General features: G+C 36.0%; 1 protein-coding gene across 17 annotated transcripts in view; it reads right to left on the minus strand.

Moving 5' to 3' along the window:
• Window positions 1-20,337, minus strand: part of ARMC2 (armadillo repeat containing 2) — a 102,369-nt gene that overhangs the window by 42,010 nt on the left and 40,022 nt on the right. For 14 of the 17 annotated variants that reach the window (XM_014964457.1, XM_014964456.1, XM_014964454.1 and 11 more), the window contains 5 exons: window positions 18,113-18,281; window positions 16,660-16,867; window positions 12,828-12,878; window positions 8,137-8,289; window positions 3,537-3,607 (listed from right to left, as the gene is read on the minus strand). In XM_014964457.1, the coding sequence (XP_014819943.1) occupies window positions 3,537-3,607; window positions 8,137-8,289; window positions 12,828-12,878; window positions 16,660-16,867; window positions 18,113-18,281 (652 nt within the window). The remainder of the gene's footprint in view (window positions 1-3,536; window positions 3,608-8,136; window positions 8,290-12,827; window positions 12,879-16,659; window positions 16,868-18,112; window positions 18,282-20,337) is intronic. The other 3 variants (XM_014964467.1, XM_014964468.1, XM_014964469.1) reach the window with 3 other exon arrangements.

Consider the following 20,337-nt stretch of genomic DNA (forward strand, 5'->3'; position numbering starts at 1 on the left):
CACAGAATCGTAGTGGTTGGAAGGGACCTCAGAGATCATCGAGTCCAACCAAAAAAAAAAAAAAAAAAAAAAATCCACAAAAAACACAAACCAATTGCTGAATTGGAAAGTAATGACTACTTTTACATTAACATGTCCTACTATTTTTCAGCCATGTGTCCATGTGACAGCTTATTCCGTGTTAAAAAATATCCATACTACAGACAATCCTCTAGGATTCTACAATTTTATCTACTACGCATGCACAATATTACACTAAGCTTGGTTAACTGACTTTTTGGTCAGTTAGGGAAATACAGTCTTGTTAGCTATTACATCCTGTAAGCAATTCTAATGACTACATGCAATTAGTTTTGAGAACTTCTTGACTACATTTTTTTTAAATGCATGTTTCCCTCCTACTCTTTGTTATGGTAAACAACTTCTCACACAACATCTTGGGAAATCAATAGCCAACTACAGACATCTCCAAGAGGGTTTGCCTGCAATACACGTCTGAAGCCTTGAAGCAACTAACTCCTAGTTTCCTTGGCCACCAATTTCCTCCACTGTGACTGAGAAAGAGCTACTGCTCACTATCAGAAACCTTGTCCACTTCACAAAGAGAAGTTTTAAAAAATATTTCATTGTTTTTAATACTTTGCTTCGAAAAGATAAGACAAAAAAGTGTCCATCAACAAACATCAAGTTAAAAATTGTTAGACAAAAAAAAATAAAATCAGCTGTCTGGAATTCTCCTGGAAACAAGACTGCGAGTGTCTATCTGTTTTCAGATTGGACAAAGGAGTTGGTGAAATACAATTTATTAAAAATTGGATTGCAGAATTAACTTTCATATGGATGCAGCATCACCAGGAATTATTCTGACTTGCTGAACATCCTTTTCACATTCAGCTGGCACTATGTGAATTGACAGAATTCTGGTCTTGACCATTGGCCCACTACAGCTGGTGAGCCAGAGTTTCCACACATCTTAAGTTTTAAAGGACCTAACAATTGCTTACAAGGTGCATGTAAGCATATTTTTGGAGTTCAAGATTAGGTTAAGCTCCTTATCTTGCAAGCAATCAAAGTTGTTGTTATAAAGATGGGGCTTGGCTTGCTGTTGCTTTCTTTTTTTAAAAATAGGGAAGTAAAAGTCACACAACTCCAAGTAACATGAAGAAAGCCATTAAGACAAGAATATATACATTTTTTTAAGTGACAGATTTGTCACAAAGTGTCTCCTACTGTTCATTACTAGCTCTTGCGTTTAAATGACAATGTAAATTCTTTACATCATCATTACCAAACAAAAAATATTGTACTACACGAGAACACTGATGTTAAGAAGTCTGCTTGGACCAGTGAAACAGTTAAAAACTTCCTGTTTTAAAAGCTTGCTCTTTAAAAAAAACAATCCAGAGTCTTTTTGTGTATCTGTATTAACTTTTGCTGTCCTCCTATATTTTACACAGAATTAATCATATCTATTTCAACATATTATACAAAAATGCTGCCGTTTCATAAGTAATTCACTGGTAAGTATGTTATTACAAAAAGTATATTGTTGGTGTGTGCATATATACATATTAGTAAATATAATTAGGTAATATTATTATTATTATTACTTATTTTGAATACTTTTTTAATTTTCTAGATCAAATAAGTTAATAGCCTTATTTAGATCGATGAGTAGCTTAATTAATAAACCACTATGCAGCATTTGCAATGAAGTGAAAATTCTGCTCCGGATAACATAAAAGCACAGCTGAAATAAGAACACTAGAATAGTTTGCGCTCTTCCTTCCTGCCACAAAACCCACATATTGACTCAATTATTTCTGTTCTTTCTAATTTGTAACTACCTCTCTTAAACTGAAAGATGGGACTGACTTTCTAACTACACACATGCTTAAGCTTATTAAGCAAGAAATAGAATAGTTCGTGCATGCATTTACAGATGTGACCAAATTTCTCACTAGAAAAAAAATTTAACAAAGCCGTTCAATTTTAGTTCAGAACAAAAAGAACTGATTTTTTGTGCCACTCTGCTGCAGTTGTCTGTATTCATCAGAAAAATATAGCAACCCAAAAATCATAATGGCATATTTAATTTAAACAATTATCTCTTATAACTAGGGGAAAAAAATAATCAGCTTTTACTAAACAATATTAGTCCTAGCAATAAGAATTAATTGGAAATATATGATTATAAATAAAAGCAACATTAATAAATTGTAAACTTGCATGTATCTCAGTCTTGGGAGATTTTTAAGGTGCTGATGAAAAGTTATGGCACTAGATATATTTAAAATATTGCAGAAGCTGCCCTGAAACTTCCAATTGAGTGAATCACAGTTCTACAGCAAAAATATTCAAGCAAAAGAATTCAGCAAGTTGAAGTTCATTGTCTCAGTTTTTCATAGGTCTTAACCACAGCTTTGCATTCTGGTCAAAAAAAAAAATCACTAATCAGTCTACATTTATTGGTTGCTGTTTTTAGCATGTAAATACAAGAGCCTTAGCAACACTGAGCTTTCAAAGCTGTGTACTGCCTGACTTATCATGTCTAGCCTTTTCATGGAATACTGAATGGCTACGAATAAATCAGTATTAACACAGTCTACCTCCTCTCTAAAAAGTGAAAGTATAAACACAAATCATATCAGAAAATAAAAATAACCCATAAAGGAACATACCGTCCAGGACCCCACTATAGAGAAGAAATGATTGAGAATTCCCACTGCTATCCCACTGTTTATTCTGGGATTAAAGCTGAAGCATGCACAAACTAAGGAAGCTACATAATGTTAAAAAAGTAGATATAAAAAAAAACAATCCTAATAACACACGTTGCTTTTTCAACAGCACCAGTAACATAGCACAAATAAATTAAAAGGCTTATAACACAGAAAATACAGCCCTACAGAATACTAACTCCCATGATGTGGTAAATACTCTCAGCTCCTCTGAAGGAAATGAAAGCAGAGCACATTACAGCCATCACCAGAACGATGCAGAATAATACAACTTCTCAGTTCTGAGAAAACAGTAATAAAGCATAATAATAGCAGAGTAGAAACTTAGGTCTCCGTACCAGACTCTCAAATATGCACTCGCCATGTATGAAACATGCCAGCTATCAGGAAATACTAATTAAAATCTGTTACGTAAAATTAGCAATATGCATCCCTTCAGGGTAATCCAAAATCTGTATCATTAGCTAATACAGCTTGACATAACTTCACTAGTTTCTGTGCAACTCTGGGAGTTTACAAAAAGTGATGGGCAAACAAGGTGATAGTGGATTGGGAAATTCTTACGCCTACATATGAAAAAAATGAGAGAGAAAATATCAACAGATTTTTGGAGTGAAGATGTCTTGAATATTGTTTCTCTTTACAAACAACTGTAAAAAAATCCAATACAACAAGAAAACCAAAAATACCATTCAATGATAAAGAAGAAAAAGATCAAATCACAAAAATTAGATTATTTCTGTTTGACTGTATTTCACATTTTTTGACTGGATATTTAAATGCCTTATGAAGTACCTGTTACTCTTCTCTCCCAGTCTGTACCTCTTGGCTGTGATGAACTCGTGCCAGGCTTTTTCTTCTGGTCACTAAAAGATACAGTACAGACACACACAAAGTATGTTAGAATACAATGCTCAAAATGCTTCATTCTTCCCACGCGCTCAGTATAAGATCTGCATATGAATAACTAATTGAAAAAGATCATAAGTTATTTTACTTATTAAAAATGGCACATAAATGGAACTTCCTCCAGCACGTATTACAGAAAAGCTTCTTCAGAAATACTGACATATTTACACCACAAGAGGTCACCGTTATGGAACAAAAAACCTAAAGCATTTTCACTAGTACAATAAAACTGAAAGCTGAAACAAACTAAACCAAGAAAGAGACAATTTTATTTTATTATCAGTTTCATTAACTGAATATTATCTCAACTAGCTTAAAACTGTAAGTTCATCCATTCACAAGGACAGTGATATCTTCTGAAAGAATTAACACTTTTAAAAGATTTAATGAGAAGAATTTTCAAAGCAACAAACATTTTAGTAACCTTTCTTGTAAATATTAGAATTTCCAACTCTGCCTGTGAACTATTGCTAACTGCATAGTGGTCACTTGTTCTTTTAGTACATGGAAGATGTATGTTGTCATTTCATTGAAAAGCAACAGTGAGTAATGCCATAATTCCTGCTGATCGTATGATTAGTCTTTCTTTGGCCAGAGGAAGCTACTACGTACATCTGTGATAAATCCATTTTGTTTGCCTAGATACACACTAGCAGCACTGATCTAAAAGAAATACGCAAGATATAGACTCTCTTTGCTATTAAACAGGAATCTTTCCTCATTTAAATTCTGCACTAAAAACAAAGTTATTAATCTATGTCTTCTATTCTTAAATGTTTACACTTCTTATTCCATTCATGTATCAATACCCTAATCTCCTAAATTTCTGTCTAAAAGATAACAGTAGTGTTTTAGCAATGTTTTTGTTTGGTTTTTTTTTTTTAAACCTGTTAATTTAGTTGCTATAAGGCTTAAAGCTAAACTGTTGTTTAAGTGGTTTGCTGGATTGGCGCCTAAATCCTGTCTGCCAGTCCAGACAGAAGATGTAAGTCACCCTATCAACAGATGGAGACAGAATAAAAGACAAAGCTCTTGTAAGATCACTTCCCTACAAAAGGGACTGGATAACTCACTGTGATCAGTCAAAAATTTCCCAAGCAATCACATTACAGAGGAACACTTGCTTTATTATGGCTAACAGTGAATAATGCTTTCTTTTTACAGCATGAGGATTTAAGTGCTCCAAAATCCAAATGCTTACACAAACTATCTTGAAACTATTTCTGCTCATATACAGCAATTCCTACTCCTCTGGGAAGGCAATGCTTTAAAAAAAATTAGACAAGTACTTGCACGTCTACTCTAAAATAGATCTGTAACAAAGAGGGTTTCTACGGCACACAGTTCATTGTATTAACAAAAATCAAAATTTAGTTCCACTTCTATGAATACCTTGTCCTACAAACTTTAAAAGTTTAAGAAATGATTATACAAAGTTCAGCCATCCCTGAAATCAAGACTATAATCTGAAAGGACACCGGATAAGCAAGAGAACTACAACTTCAGTCACCTAACCCTAACCCAGCTATATTCAGAAATCAGTATCTTCAGATTTATAGGTAGCCATGACGATACCATCTGCCTATATGAATATGGATGTTTGAGTTTGCTTTCCTCAGAAAAAGAATTTTGTAACTATATCCTGTCTGGGGCTCTTTCCCTAAGACCTAAATCCACAGGATGAATCCAAGAAACCTCAAAAAGACAATCCCATAAGTTTTATAGGAAACAAAACCAGCTGAATAGAAAAGACACTGAAGCAAAGGATGTGGTAACCTGAACACTTATCGGATAGAAACACGATAGAAACATGCAAGATGAAGGGTAAGACCATGTCAAAGTTTGAACTGTGTAAAAAAAAAAGTTTGGTTGGACACTATGATTCCTTAAACACCAGTTTAGAGACCTGCACAAGCAGGAAAGCAAATTTGCTGTGCTGTTGGTAGTCACACAACCACCTGTACATTCGAGAAACATCCTCATAAATTAAACAGCTTAACTGGAACTTTCATTAGTTACAGAAAAAGAATACACTGAATACATACATAGATGAGAATGACTGGTGGCCAGGGTTATCTATAGGGAGTATGTACAATTTATTAATTTTGTGAGAGATTATATAATCCCTGTATGCATCTTTACCATGCTGCCAACTCCATTTTAGTTGCAGAGACCCATTTCTTTGTTATCTTTTCACTTCCATGCAGGGCTGAAACTTAAGCAGCAATATCTTGTTAAGAACTATGCAGTTAAAATGTAATCAACCTACTCTAAAAAATAAGTTACCTACTATTGAAGGGAACTGGCTTGTCAAGAGAGTGGTTGCCTTGGAAACAAAGTCAATTGGCAGAAATCTGATCATCTGATAAGGGACTCATCAAGAAATCAACTGACAGAGGCTCTGATGATTTACACAGGAAAAAGAACTTGGCAAATGGATCATCTCTATCGTTCTCATATAAGGGAGATCATAGTAGCCCCTACAAGGAACACTGCTTTCTTGAATATACACCGACTACGAGGACTTCCAAAAGGAAGGTGAGCCAGAGCTGCAGCAGTGTGTTCAGTATTTTTCCCTGGTAAAAGAATGCATAATTAAATGAAAGCAGAATTAATTCAGAAACTCTGTACGTTTGGATATTTACTTGCTTGGTCTTGCTATGAGCCTCTTGTTAATGGCAAATCTGCAAAGTCTCTCCTTCAGTGGCATTCCACGGAAAACTACAATTCTGTTGCGGTTTAACCCCAACCGGCAGCTAGAACCACACAGCTGCTGGCTCACTCCCACCAGTCGCGATGGGGGAGAGAATCAGAAGAGCAGAAGTGAGGAAAAACTCATTTGTTGAGATAAACACAATTTAATAGGTAGAGCAAAAGCTACGTGCACAAGCAAAGCAAAACAAGGGATTCATTCACTGCTTCCCATCAACAGGCAGGTGTTCAGGTCTCCAGGAAATCAGGGCTCCATCACGGTTACTTGGGAAAACAAACACTGTAACTCCAAATATGCTCCCTTTCCTTCTTCTTCCCCCAGCTTTTTATAATGAGCGTGATATCATATGGCATGGAATATTTCTTTGGTCAGTTGGGTCAGCTGTGTCTCCTCTCAGCTTCCTGTGCACCCCCAGCCCTTGCCAGCAGGGCAGTGCGAGGAGCAGAAAAGGCCTTGCTTGCTTAGCAACAGCTAAAACATCAGTGTTTTACCAACACTCTCTTCATCCCAAACCCAAAATATAGCACTACACCAGCTGCTAGTAAGAAAGTTAACTCTATCCCAATTGAAACCACGGTAATTTCACAGAACTGCGCCCCAGAGGCAAAGAATTGGGCTATTTCTCTCCCAAAGAAGCTGCACACAACAGCAAGGCCTGATTCACCATGGTGAGTGTAAGATCACAATACAGCTTGGGCTCTCTCCTCATACTGCGGTGCCTTAAACATCTGAGAATCTGGCTACCTCTTTACTTGTAAAACAGTTTGGCAATGGACCTGAATTTTGGGCCACACCCTTTCCATACAGTTAGAGCTTTAGCACGGTCCCTGCTACAGTTTTGGTCCAGGAAAGGCAGTACTTTCCTTGACAAATGTCTCGACACAGGGCACGGACAAACAGATGTAGGGACATTCCCAGCCTACACTTTGTGTGTGGTAGGGAGGGAGTAAAAATACTTTCATTGTATTAACATAACTCGTGACACAACAGTTGGCCACCAAGCCAGAGACTAACTCCTTTAATGAATTTTTATTAATTATTAATACAGATGTAGACCTCGTGCCCAACCGATCATTTAGTTGCCAGTTAAGAGAGACACAGAGCCGAATACAAAAAAAAGTTCATGCTTCTCTACAGAATTGTCTCCCTTGATCAGTGAGGTAGCAAGTTTTGCTAGCAAGAAAAGAGAACACAATCCTCTTTTCTGAATTGTCCAACTCAAAGGCATTCCCTCCAGACACCACCCTCTCCTCATGGTAGGTTTCCTGTAACACCTACATATTCTTACAACTTTGGGAGGCAAAACTAGAAAATATGGAAGTGGGAGAAGAACAGAGGAGCAGAGTAACTGAGATAGTGCAATAAAGGATGAAGAATATGATGGTTACTTTTTCAAAGAGAAGAGTAGGAATAATGGGGACTGAGCAAAAGGTAAGGGTATGGAAAAGGCCATAAGCCCCATACTATCTGCTTCTGCAGGTCCCAAGATCTCACATGACTTTTCTCCTCCAGAGATAATTAGTGTCTTCTCTTGCACCCATGTAAACTCAGTGTGTGAACTCACTCACTTTAAGTAGAGGTAGAAACTGGGACTATTCCATGTAAACAAGAATCTGAACAGAGTCTTACAAAGGCAGAGAGCTACTCACATACAGACAGTGGACAGCATGCCCTGAGTAACCGCTGTGAGGAAGCCATACACAGTAGACACTAGCTGGTGTCTGGACATAGATTTATTTACCATTTTACAAGAAGAAAATGAAAACGAATTACCAACTTTGTGATCCAGAAGATAAGATTCCACAGAGAACTCTTAACTTTGTATCTATAGGTATCTTTTGTTGGCGAATTCTACATGACTGCTTAAGGCAACTTCTTTGGGTTGGGGGTGCGTTGAAGACATCAGAAGAACCAAACTGGTTTCCACTGACAGAAACAGAAGGAATATTAGGCTTAATATCCAAGGACTTCATGGAGACTGATTAGCAAAACACCATTTTTTCTCAGTCAGCTTCACGCAAAACTTTCTAAATAATAGTAAATCTCAAACACCAGCAACATTTAAACCAGAAAAGGTAACTTGGAAGATTCTTGGAAAAATACACAGCACACTGCCTTCTGAAGGCGTCACCTGCATAAATTATAATAATATTAAAATTTACAGAACATACTTTTACATACATTTTATAAAAATATGAAACAGAACATGGTCTAGTTAGTCCAAAAACTGTCTTCAACTATCTCTTTTTAGTTTATCAGAGTAAGACTGGTAAGTGCAGACACAGAAAAACATCTTCAGAAGTTGTTTCCTGATAAGAAGCCTTAGTCTGTGTTGCCGCCATGTGAAAGATCTCTTATCATCCATGTGACAAAATGTTGGTCTCATTGCTAACTTCTAGTAGCATTTTCTAAAGTAATATTTAGTTAGGAGTTGGGATTCAGATTATTTTTAAATAGATTTCTAAGGCCTTTGAATTTAGTGTCTCTCAATTTCCTTTTGTTTCTTTGATGACCTTTTTCTTCAGTCAGAAAACTGTAATTATGAACATGCAATTTCTACACATCTATATCTGCAGAGCATTTTCTGTATCTGCAGAACCACAATTCTGATCTTCTTAGTTCCTTCCTCATAAGGAAATCTAAGCCCCTGATAGTTTCATTGTTTGTCCTTAGAGCTCTTTTATTTTTATACGGTAAACAAAATCAGTCACATTTAATCTAAAAATACACTAGCCATTTATGTAACAAAAACATACAAAAGCCATAGAAGGGCACACCTCACTCAGTGTCTTCTAAAAGTGACCAAAAAGCTTCTCAGATGCCTCCAGCAAATAGGAGGTGCTTAATTTGTGCCTTAATGTTTTTCACCCTGATGCATTCCCCTCTCTTTTCTTCCATTTTCCCCTAATAGTCACTCTATTTCTCCCCAAAGTCTTTTCCTTCATTCCACTCCCTTTATCCCCCACAAACTTCCTTCTTCTAGTTAATTTAAAACCCAAAAATGTGACTTAGGTTTTTACAAATTTTGGATCCCTGATATATTGATGTTTTCAGGTCTTCAAACATCTTGGAGAGCAATTTCTAACTTTTCACAAGGCTCCAAAAACAGCCTAGGCACTGCAATAAGTGAAAGATGCAAACTGTTTATACATAAATACAAGCACTGAACATCTGATTTTACAAACATATGTTGTGCGCGTTGGAAAGCCAGACACGATGTATCTACACCCCAAAATCAAGACATTTCACTAAATGGTAAGAAGAACAGATTTAGAGCAATGTTAAGCAGATCCTGGGGGCTTGCTCAGGCAAGGCAGATGTCTCAAACGGACTGTTAGGCACAAAAGTATTCTTTCACCTAGAGCAGAGCTCAGACACCCTGCTTGCGGGTAGTCCCGAAACAGATATGCCATTTTTAAAGTCTGTTCTTTGAGATGTTACTGGCACATATATTCACAGTGTGACTACATCAACACTATAATCTGGGTTTACTTTTAATGCTAGTAGTACCCAGGGTGGCGTGCCTCCTTATCTGTTACGGATCATTTAGCTATTTAAGCAGTTGTGTATTTTCCTTTCAACCACAGATTCCCAAATGCTATATGGACTACTGAGGGTAAAGTTGCAAGGATGTGTTGTGAAACTATACATAACCAATAAATCTCTAAAAAGAACAGTCACCAGTAAATAACTAGTTTTCCCTCTTTTCAGTGCCCGCCATGGGGGAGAAGGAAGAGCTCTTGTCACAGAACCAATGCGGGTGTCACAATCCACCCTGGCTTCAGCTATTTATATACACTGATAAGACCTCTCCCAAGCCTCCTCTTCTCCAAGCTAAACAGTCCCAGCTCTCGCAGCCTTCCCTCACATGAAGGACTCCCAGCATTTTAGTAGCTAGACTCTCTCCAGCTGCTCCGTATCTCAAGTGCACTAGAACTGGACCTGGCACTCCAGGTGTGGTAGAGGTTTTCAAGACACAAGTTAATACGGTGCTACATAATCTAATCTAGGCTCCCTTTGCCACAAAAGATTGGACCAGGTGATCTTTTGAGGTCCCTCCCAGCCTGATCTGTTCTATAAACTTGGTGCCCACCAGGACCTCCAGATCTCTTTCTGCAAAGCTGCCTCCTACCTGGATCGCCCCCCATATGTTGCCAAAAGGACATAAGAATTAGTTGTATGTATTGTCTTTCATTGGTTGAATAGTAGAGAATACGTTTTTGCAGGTTTTATTTTAAACCAAGTTATTTCTTCCTGACCCATTAGCACTGGAAAGGAACTCTATGTTTTTAGACAAAGAATTGACCTTCATTGAGCCACTTTAGAGAATATACCCCTATTTTGCTCAACTACCACTGAACTTTCCTTTCTATGATGTCACCTCAGAGAAAAACAAGATAGATACAAACACAATGTGGAAATAAGTAATAGGTGTGCCTCGAAGGAAAAAGAATTAGTATAACTGCTGAATTTTTAAAGACTAATTTCCTTTCAGAAAACATAATGGACACACAGTAAATTACCTGTAAACAGCTAAAAGAGATATAAATCAAAGTATTAAACCAATTACACAAACTTCTAGTCTGTCCTGTCTCTCAGCTACAAAGCTTTTCAAAAGCATGCAAATAATTGAAAAACTGATAATATAGATGTCTTGAAATTATTTCAGGAATTGTAGAGGATTATATCATAAGTAACACCAGCAGAAAAGACAAAAACAAAGGGAGTGAAAACTATAACTGACACTATAACTATAACTGATACCACTGATGTGAGAAAGGATGAATAGTAGAAAGGCAACATAATTTGCAAAAATATGTTGACAAATAGGCCAACTACACTCTGAGTCATCCTAAAGATGAGCAAAAACCAATTCCTCTATAAACACAGTCATGGGCATAGTCCATTACTTATGACAGTTCCGGCGATAAAAAGAATATAGTATTTTATTTGTAAAGTCTGTTGATAAAGAACTTCATGCACATGCTAAATAGCATGGCTTAGAAGAATAATAGAGGTTGACAAAAAACCTATATCCTTATCCTTTTTATTCTTCATAGTCTTTGTATCTTCTGCCTAATACAGGAAAATATTAACACCCATTTGTAGCAGGATATCTTTAACCAAGCAGACAACTGACAGCCTAATTCTAACCATAAAAGCAACCTAAAACACAAACCTAAATGTATTTGAGTTTGAAAAACACAGCATCTTCACTTTTCTAACTTTAATCTTGCAAAAGCATTCTCATTCTAAACAAAAATTCAATCTAAATCCATACCTAGACTGAATTGGCATTCCTTCTTTACCCCTTGCATGGCACATTTTCCCATTCTAGAATTACCATTCAGTTGCTAATAAGGACTCTCAAGATCTAGATCTCCCAGATTTAGAGACCAATGACCTTATCCTAAACTAATGACTAGAGTGGAAAGACACCCTTTTGAGGAGGCAGTAAAAATGAGCCTAAATTGCACTCTTTCACAAGCGAAGAGACCAGAGATAACAGCTATCTGTTGCTCTTTTCTTTAGAAGTCTACTAAAGTTCTGGAAAAAGAATTCTTCATTCCCAATTATCTCTCACTGTCCCCTAACCCTACACAAAATCAGGCACTCTCTTTGAAAAGGCAGGTGTCACACTTTCTTTAGAAAACACTGTAGAAAGTTCTGCTTGTGAAAGCTTTCCCACCACTCAATATTTTTTTCTTAAATTAGCGGTCTCAATAGCTAGTGGAACTGAGGCAGAAATAGAGAAAGATTAAGTAGCAGTAGATTAATTTCCTGTTTCTATGTCTTTCTGAGAGCTCCAGAAGTTGTGAATATACATAATAAGAAAAGATAATCCCTGAAAGAAGTCTGGAGAATCTGCAGCAGTATCAACTAAACCACACAACAAATATACACACCATGTCATTTATTTCAAAAATTCATCCAGAGCAAAACAGAATGGGCGTTCCTTTCAGGCAAGAAATCTATCTCCTCTGTAGGAATCCTTTTCTTTGAGGAGAAAAGGAATGAATATTTTGGGTGCAGATGTGAAGCTAGTTTAAGCAATCAGACAGAAGTGATTTCCAGTATTCACTTGTGTCCTGCTTTTAAAATTTTCTACTGAAGCATTCCAAAACTCTTAGACAAGAAAGAGAAGCTCATCTTATGGAAGCTGCTGATGAATACCTCTCAAGGTTTCTGTCAAACAGGGATTTAATAAGGACAGCAATAGTGATAGAAAAGGGGGCATTGTATATCTTCTTAACAACACTTCTAATAATTTTGTAGCTATTTACAGAAATTAGTTCTTAAAAAAAGTGTAGAGCAGACCACTTGAGAGTCAACTGTTTGCCACCAAGCTTTTCCTCGTTGAAGTCACCTATGTTTCTAAGGAGTCCTGGAATGAGATCTAAACTTTCAGAATATTGAGAAATCGGAGGAAGAGAAAAAAAAATAACAAAATCATCTTTTCTCACCAGGGAAACTGTTGCTCTTCATCATCAAATCTGCCATCACTGTTGACACTTCTGTTGAAATATATGAATGCAGAAGACATTTTAGAAGTTTCATTTCTATAGCAATCACAATAGATGGCAAAGCACAATGGCTGGATGAAGATGTAAACAAAACCTAGCTTCCTTATGATTGTCAGAAATTGCTCCTTGCTTTCCTGAGGCAACATGTCAATAAATTCAATCTGCTTCAATTAATATACCTATTCTATTGTAACTAGATGGTTATTTGAAGAACAGAATTGCAAACGAAATGGCAAATAACTCTTCCCCTTGAAAGGTTCTTTTCTCTTTTTTACCCCCAGTATCTTTATATAGCAGTAGTGATTTCATTAACACTGTTCATTCTTTTCGTCAGTCCTTGGGACAACAAAAGAGATGGAAAGCGAGCAAGCCTCTTGCTGGACTAAAATACTTCCCTTATGTTCTCTTTGAAGTAAATGTAATAGCATTAATGACAGGAACCTGCCATGCTATTTTGGCATGCTCTACAGTTTCATTATTAACAGAAAACCAGTTTTATTAGAAGAGTTATTTTGGTACATATATAGGAACTGTGGGGAAAGGGGAGTAAGGAGTCTCATGCACCTTATCCTGTATGAAGTGTACTATTTCTATATTCCTCTTGCTTAATTCCTGCAAGGATTTTAAATCACTGGGATACAGAATTGAGGCTGACACAACTGTTTCATATAGAGAATGACAGGACTCCAGGTAATAAAAGTTTTCACGTTCCTTTAAGCCTTCATCCTATTATTCCTGAATACAACGTACTTTAAATAGAAAATATCTTTTAACTTCATACAAGATGCCTCAAGTATTTATGACATAGAAGCAGATGCAATCTAATCACAGCAATCATCTAGTACCTGTAAACACATTCTATTGAGAAGAATGCCAAAACTTGGTTACTGCAATGTAACATACCAGAACCTTTTATATACAACTCTTACCAAGACCAAACGCAATGAACTATATTGAAGGACAGGTTTGCGATATCTTTCAACTGCCTCGTCAGATGAAGAATGACATCTCTGAACTCAGCAAAAGACATAGATCAAGGTCTGCCTGTCTTGTTAGTACCACATGCGAATACTGAACCAATGTGTTTATTGGCATAAGTCTTAGCAACGAGTCGGAATGAACGCGAGTAGTTGAGATTACCTAGAGCCATTCCATCATATGATGGCATGAACTGCTTGGGCTAATATAGATGAGGGATCTTTGTTCTTTACTAAAGGCAAAACATTTGTACTATTTTTGTGCATATTGGAGAATTGCAGTTATGTCTGGTACTCTAAGCCATACGAGCACCTAAATGTTGTCAGTGATCCTTGGTGCAAGAGTATAAAGCAGCACAGGCAGCACCTCTTAGGCAGCATTAGCAAAAATCACCTCTGTCTCAAGTACACAGAAAACATGCGCAACACACAGGAGAAGGTAAAGAAGCACCATTCAAAAATACAGATCTTGCATTCAACACAGAAAGAGGGAGGAATATTATGTTACTCTTCCTCTCTTCTTCTGAGAAAACTAGTCAGAACAGTATCTTAAGGCCAGTAATTTGAGATCTAATTTAAGTGATAGGTGAGATTCAACAACCTCTAGTATTATTCTCCCTAGCTGAAACATGGATATGACAAGCTACACGCATTAGCATTCCATCTTTTATGGTTAGAATCATTAGTATCTTAGCTATCACATTAAGAATCAGAAAAGTAAGTAACAGGTCATAAAGAAATTAAGCCAGAGGAGCTTACGCAAAATGAACCTTGGCAACCTATTCTTCAAACATGGATAATAATATTTCAAGAATATAAAAAGTGAAAATTATCATTTTCCCCTTTCAACTTTTTATATTTTCTAAAACCCATCCTACACAGAGAAACCAAACCGAAAATGTCCTCAAAGACTTAATGTTGCAACGAGCAAACTTTTTGGTAACAGGCTTTTTTCACCTCTTCCTAATAACATTTCGGTAGAGAAGCCAGTCATTCTCAAAAATTATCAAGGTAAATCATGCCATTCTGTGGTTCAAGCTACCAGAAAACTCAATGATTATGGTACACAACGCCCTATGAATGGGCGATTGCGAAAAGCACCAGTAACAAAAAACCAAAATCATAACCTTATGGAACTCTCAAGCTATGAGAGTTGAAGTATATAATTTTGAACACATAGAAAGGATGTATAATAACTTAACTGTTTAATCATACCTATAAGTTTTAAAATTATGCCTCAGAAGGAAAGGCATTCTTTCCAATTAGTAAAAGTATCAACTAACCCTTTCTTATAAGACACACTTGGATACCATTAAATAAGTACACATTTCAACTGCAACACTAAAGTACTTCACACCACACCTTTACTATATAAAAGTCAAATTAAGAAAGAAATTTCTTTCTTAATTTTTTCATAATTTCTTTCTTAATAAGTTTCCAAAAGAAACTTATGAAGTAGGATAATCCATACAGTCTTTACCTAAAAAGTCTTTTGGGTCACTGATTTTAAAGGGAGAAAATGATCTTGCACTGAAGCATTCTCCTTGGTTCATTACTTTCCTTCGGCCATATTTTTCATAGCTGAGCTCATATTCTCATTTTCCCTCCCTCCACTGCCATGAAATTTTTTCTTTGCTCCCACAAGTCTCCGATATTTCAGAATCTATCTTTTTTTTTTTAAATCCTGCTTCCAGTTTAATATAAAAGAAGAGTGCTACGACAGCTCTGCTATGTATCACTTGCTGTAACAGCCTCAATGGACAACACTCTCTAAACTATTCAGTATTACCATCAAGTTAGTAAATGAAAGGCATTTCATAAAATCAAGAATATACTCCTTAATATCAAAGGTGCTTAAGAATATCGAGGGAAATATATTTTTCCTAAGCATAAAAACATGCTAGAAAGAAGATATCTACTGGCAAATATTTATATTTAATAGTGACCAAGTCTTTATAGGATGGGTTTGAAAATAAACTGTTATTCTTTCTTTGTTGTAGAGATTGCCAGATCTGTCAGTGTTATTAGCACAAAACAGTTGTTCGTCCAACTACTAATGCAGCAACTGATACACGTACTGAACATAGTGCCACGGACTATTCCTCCCTGTGCAAGAATTCAGATCTGAATCGAAAGAAAAAAAAAAAAAAAAAAAAAAAAGAAAAAGACTTAATTGTGAATTACAGAATGGATGTAATAATCTAGGTTCAGTAAAAACAGACGGCATGTGCATAAATCTCATTCATCCCTTACACCTGTTTCGTCATGAAAAAAATGAACTAAGAAGAATTCAAAGCCACAAAAAATACTTTGCCTCTATTGTCAATGAGTTTAAGCCTGTTTTTTTGGTGAATCATCACGTATTCCCCCAGTACCAGAACTGAAAACATGGCTCTACTTATCTGTGGAGCTAAAGGAAGAATGTATATCACCTTAAAACAACAGGCTTGAACTGTAAAAGCAAGCATATTGAATTTAAACTTGAGTACTTTATAGGCAATTATTAGAAGACTTAGTTTTGAAATGTTAATGATCAAACAAAATTAAAGTTATTTCAAGATACAGCAAGCAAGTTCCTACCAAAAATTTTTGGACAAATTAGCATTTTGAGTGTAGAAACCTCCTAAGAACAGAAGTGTAAATTTTTTTTTTCCTAATAATCTAAACATATTTTTGTTTCAATAGTGCTACCTTCAAATTCCATCAATTTTAAACATTTTGATACTTGCATAACTGAATATCTAGGAAGAGGGTTGTGTGGAAGGTGCATATTACCATACATGAGTAATACTGACCTTTCTCCTCCCGGTTGAAATAAAAATTTTTCTGTTGTCCCTTTTAGGGAATCTTCCCTCTCCGATCTGCTGAAATGCTCATTACAAATTAATTGTCTGCTTTCATCGTTAAATGGGGTGTATGACCTTTGCTCTGCTAGGCAGTTATTATTACTTCTGCAAAGATTATTCATCACAGCTGTTTCTTCAGAATCTAGCTTCTCATCATCTGAAATAGCCAAAAAGAACACATTGTGTAGAAAAGGTCTTATACAATAAATACACGATAGAGCTCAAAATGAATTACTGCCTGTCATATTACATTATCAAAATTTGCTTGTATCAATTTAAAAGATAAGAAAGCTTAAGACTATTTAGAGCAAAGTAGTCAAAGTCTTCTTATGAACATAATTTCTTAAAGACTTTCAGTTTTGTGTTTTAACATTTTAATCTTTCATCTATTTTTGTTTCTATTTCCCTTTTAGAGATAGGTGGATTGTACCTTGTGAAAGAAGGGATTGTATTTCAGGGTATGAATATTATGAAGGAACTCAAGCATAAGGTAGCTGTTAATCTTGTTCCTTGGTATCTATATGTGATAAGTACCTGCACAAAAAACTTATGTATATATTTGCATGATTCCCAAAGGGGAGAAAAGGCAAACTCAGACTAGAACTATATCAGGTTCTCAACTTCTCCAATTGGTAACATTAACTTATTAAGGCTAACAGATTAAACTACATATAGGGGTACATGATATAAATTTAAGTTTATAGACTATGTACATAATATTGAAGTGTAGTTCTTTTTGTATAAGACTTATTTTGCAATAAGGTAAAAAGTGAGATAATTCAGTTTATCACGTAAAGTAACAATCCCAGGCAATGTAAGAATTGTCATTATTATAGATGACTCTTTAACACGTTTTATTATGAGCCAATGTGCAGGAAAACAAGATGTAAAGTCATTTCCCATCTGCAAGAAAATTACTTTTAAATCTCACATTTAGTGACCTTTATTAATTCTTCACTAATGAAAATGTTAACAACAAATACAATGTAGTTGGAGGCCTGTCAAGACATATCATTCCTTTTTACTCCGCTTTTAATGCTCAATAATCCATCAGGGAATCTCCTCAGATGATGCCGTCTCATTATCTCTTTAAACATTTCAACATTTAATGTTAATTTTACCCATTGAAGAAAACTTCCAGTAAAAATTCCATCACTTAGAAAGCTACAGGAAAAAAAGGCACCTGAGGAGTTTTCAAATCACTTTCAGAAGAGAAAGCCAGTATCATTTTTAAAAAATCACATTTTCAAAACTACCTTAAAGCCATTTAAGTATTTGTAAGATTTACTCTGAAAGGGCATGCAGGTCCTTTAATATAATATAATAATTGATGTAATAATGATATTAAAACCCATAATGCAGATATTATTCCTGGAAATAATGTGTATCAAAACATTCTTACTCTGATCAGGAGGAACCATTTTAGCAGAAAGGAAATTTCCCTGAGAAGTTCTTCTAAAAAAGCGAGCCCGAGCACTGCTGAGCTTTCTAACCTCTGCAGCATCGGCGGGAGGTTTTGGAAAGGAAATGGAAAAATCTTCATCTTTTGCAAAAGCGACTAGTTCTGGTTTCTGTGACAAATATAAAGAAGATATTTTAATAAAAGCAGAGATCATTTCATTTCCATATAAGAAAAAAAAAAACACAACCCAAATGATTTATACAAAGGATTAAGTTTAGAATAGAATAAACCAAAAGGTACATAGATTTGCTCATTAAAAATTTTTCATCTTCATATAGAGAATCTAATGATACCATTTCACTGAACAAGCTAGATATCTATACCATTATCACCACAGAAAGCAAACACTCAAGGGTGCAGAAAACAAACAAAAACTAGCCTGAGTACAGCAAGTGAAACTCAGAATTATTTTCCTCATAAATATTTACTTATCATCATCTACAGTATGCCAGTTTGTCAAAAAAAAGTTGTGCCAAAGACTTGCACTAACAATTCTACAAGCACATCTACTCTTTAGGATTTGTTTTTGAGCACTAAAGCAGTATTTCCAAAACACTTCAAATGTGTTCGTATCACATGTACCACTTTCTATCACACCGAGACAAATCACGCAGAGCCAGAAACATGCAAGTTCTAGTTTTATTTACATTGGTATCTTGCATGTTAGAAGATGTGACCAGCCCCCTGAACCTCAGATACAAAACATTTGTTGTGCCCTATGTAAATGTACTGCCTTGTAAGATCAAGGTTCTCTACAAATTTCCTTAAAATAAAGAATCCCTTAGAAAGTCTCTGGTCTGATCCTTCAGATCTCTCCCTGGTATAAGTCGAAAATAGCCAAGAGGTGAGAGCCACTCCCCACAACCACCATGACTAATACAATCTCTGAATTTACAGTGATGCATTTACAATTTGGCTCCACTGCTAAAGCAGTAAAGGCAGGTTTTGCATTGGTCTTTAACAGCAGTTTTCTCTAGGTTTTTTTTCAACTCTCACACACAAGATAAATGAAAATTTAACACCAGTATTTAAATCCAACTGTAGATATATTTAATCTGAGTATGGTGAGAATTTTTTAAGCTGATTCACAGAAATACATTACCTTATCAAAATTACTGAACTATAACATTTCTTGGATTTTTTTTCCTCTCTTTCCTAAAGAATGCTACATTTAGATTACTGTCTTAAAGAAATAATATATACAGCAAGTATACTTAACTGCTTTAGCATGCTCTGTTCTCTCAGGTACTAAACAAATGTTCATGATCAAATATTATATTTAAAGATTAAATATAAAAAACCTGAAAGAGCAGATACACTTAAAAATTGAAAACAATTCAAAATTTTCACAGAGGGAAAAGGGGGTTCTTACAAGTACCTCTATCTGGTTTTTTAAATAAAATACAATCATTATATTCTTACAGATGTGTAAGTAAAATAGAAGCACAATCAATATATTTACTTTCAAGTTATTGATCACAGAACCACAGAAAAGTTGAGGTTGGAAGGGACCTCTGGAGGTCATCTTGCCCATCCTTCCTGCTCAACTGCCCTGGACTTGACCACGGCCAGGAAGCTTTTGAAGATCTCTAGGAAACCTGTGCCAGGGCTTTGTCACCCTCACAGTGGAAAAACTGTTTCCTGATATTTAGAGGGAACATTGTGTGTTTCAGTTTGTGCCAGTTGCCTCTGGTCCTGTCACTGAAAAGAGCCTGGCCCCATCCCCTTTGCACCCTCCCTTCAGGTATTAATATACATGGACAAGATGCCCCCTGAACCTTCTTTTCTCCAGCCTGAATGGTCCCAGCTCTCAGCCTTGCTCCAGTCCCTTCATCATCTTTGTGCCCCTTCATTGGACTCTCTCCAGTTGCTCCATGTCTCTCTTGTACTGTGGAGCCCAGAAATGGACACAGCACTCCAGATGTGGCCTTACCAGTGCTGAGCAGAGGACAAGGATCACTTCCCTCAACCAGGGAAGTGTCAACACTCGTCTTAATGAAGCCTAAGAGACCATTAGCCACCACCTTTCCAACAAGGGCATGTTCCTAGCTCATGTTAATGCTCATGACCTTTTAGTAATCTTACACAAGAAAGCTGACTCAAGTATCCATCTTCTGATTCCTGTTAATGTCACTTAGAATGACAATGCAATACAGCAATATTTA

This window comes from Calidris pugnax, unplaced genomic scaffold (assembly GCF_001431845.1).
Source record: "Calidris pugnax isolate Ruff unplaced genomic scaffold, ASM143184v1 scaffold219, whole genome shotgun sequence".
NCBI lineage: Eukaryota > Metazoa > Chordata > Aves > Charadriiformes > Scolopacidae > Calidris > Calidris pugnax.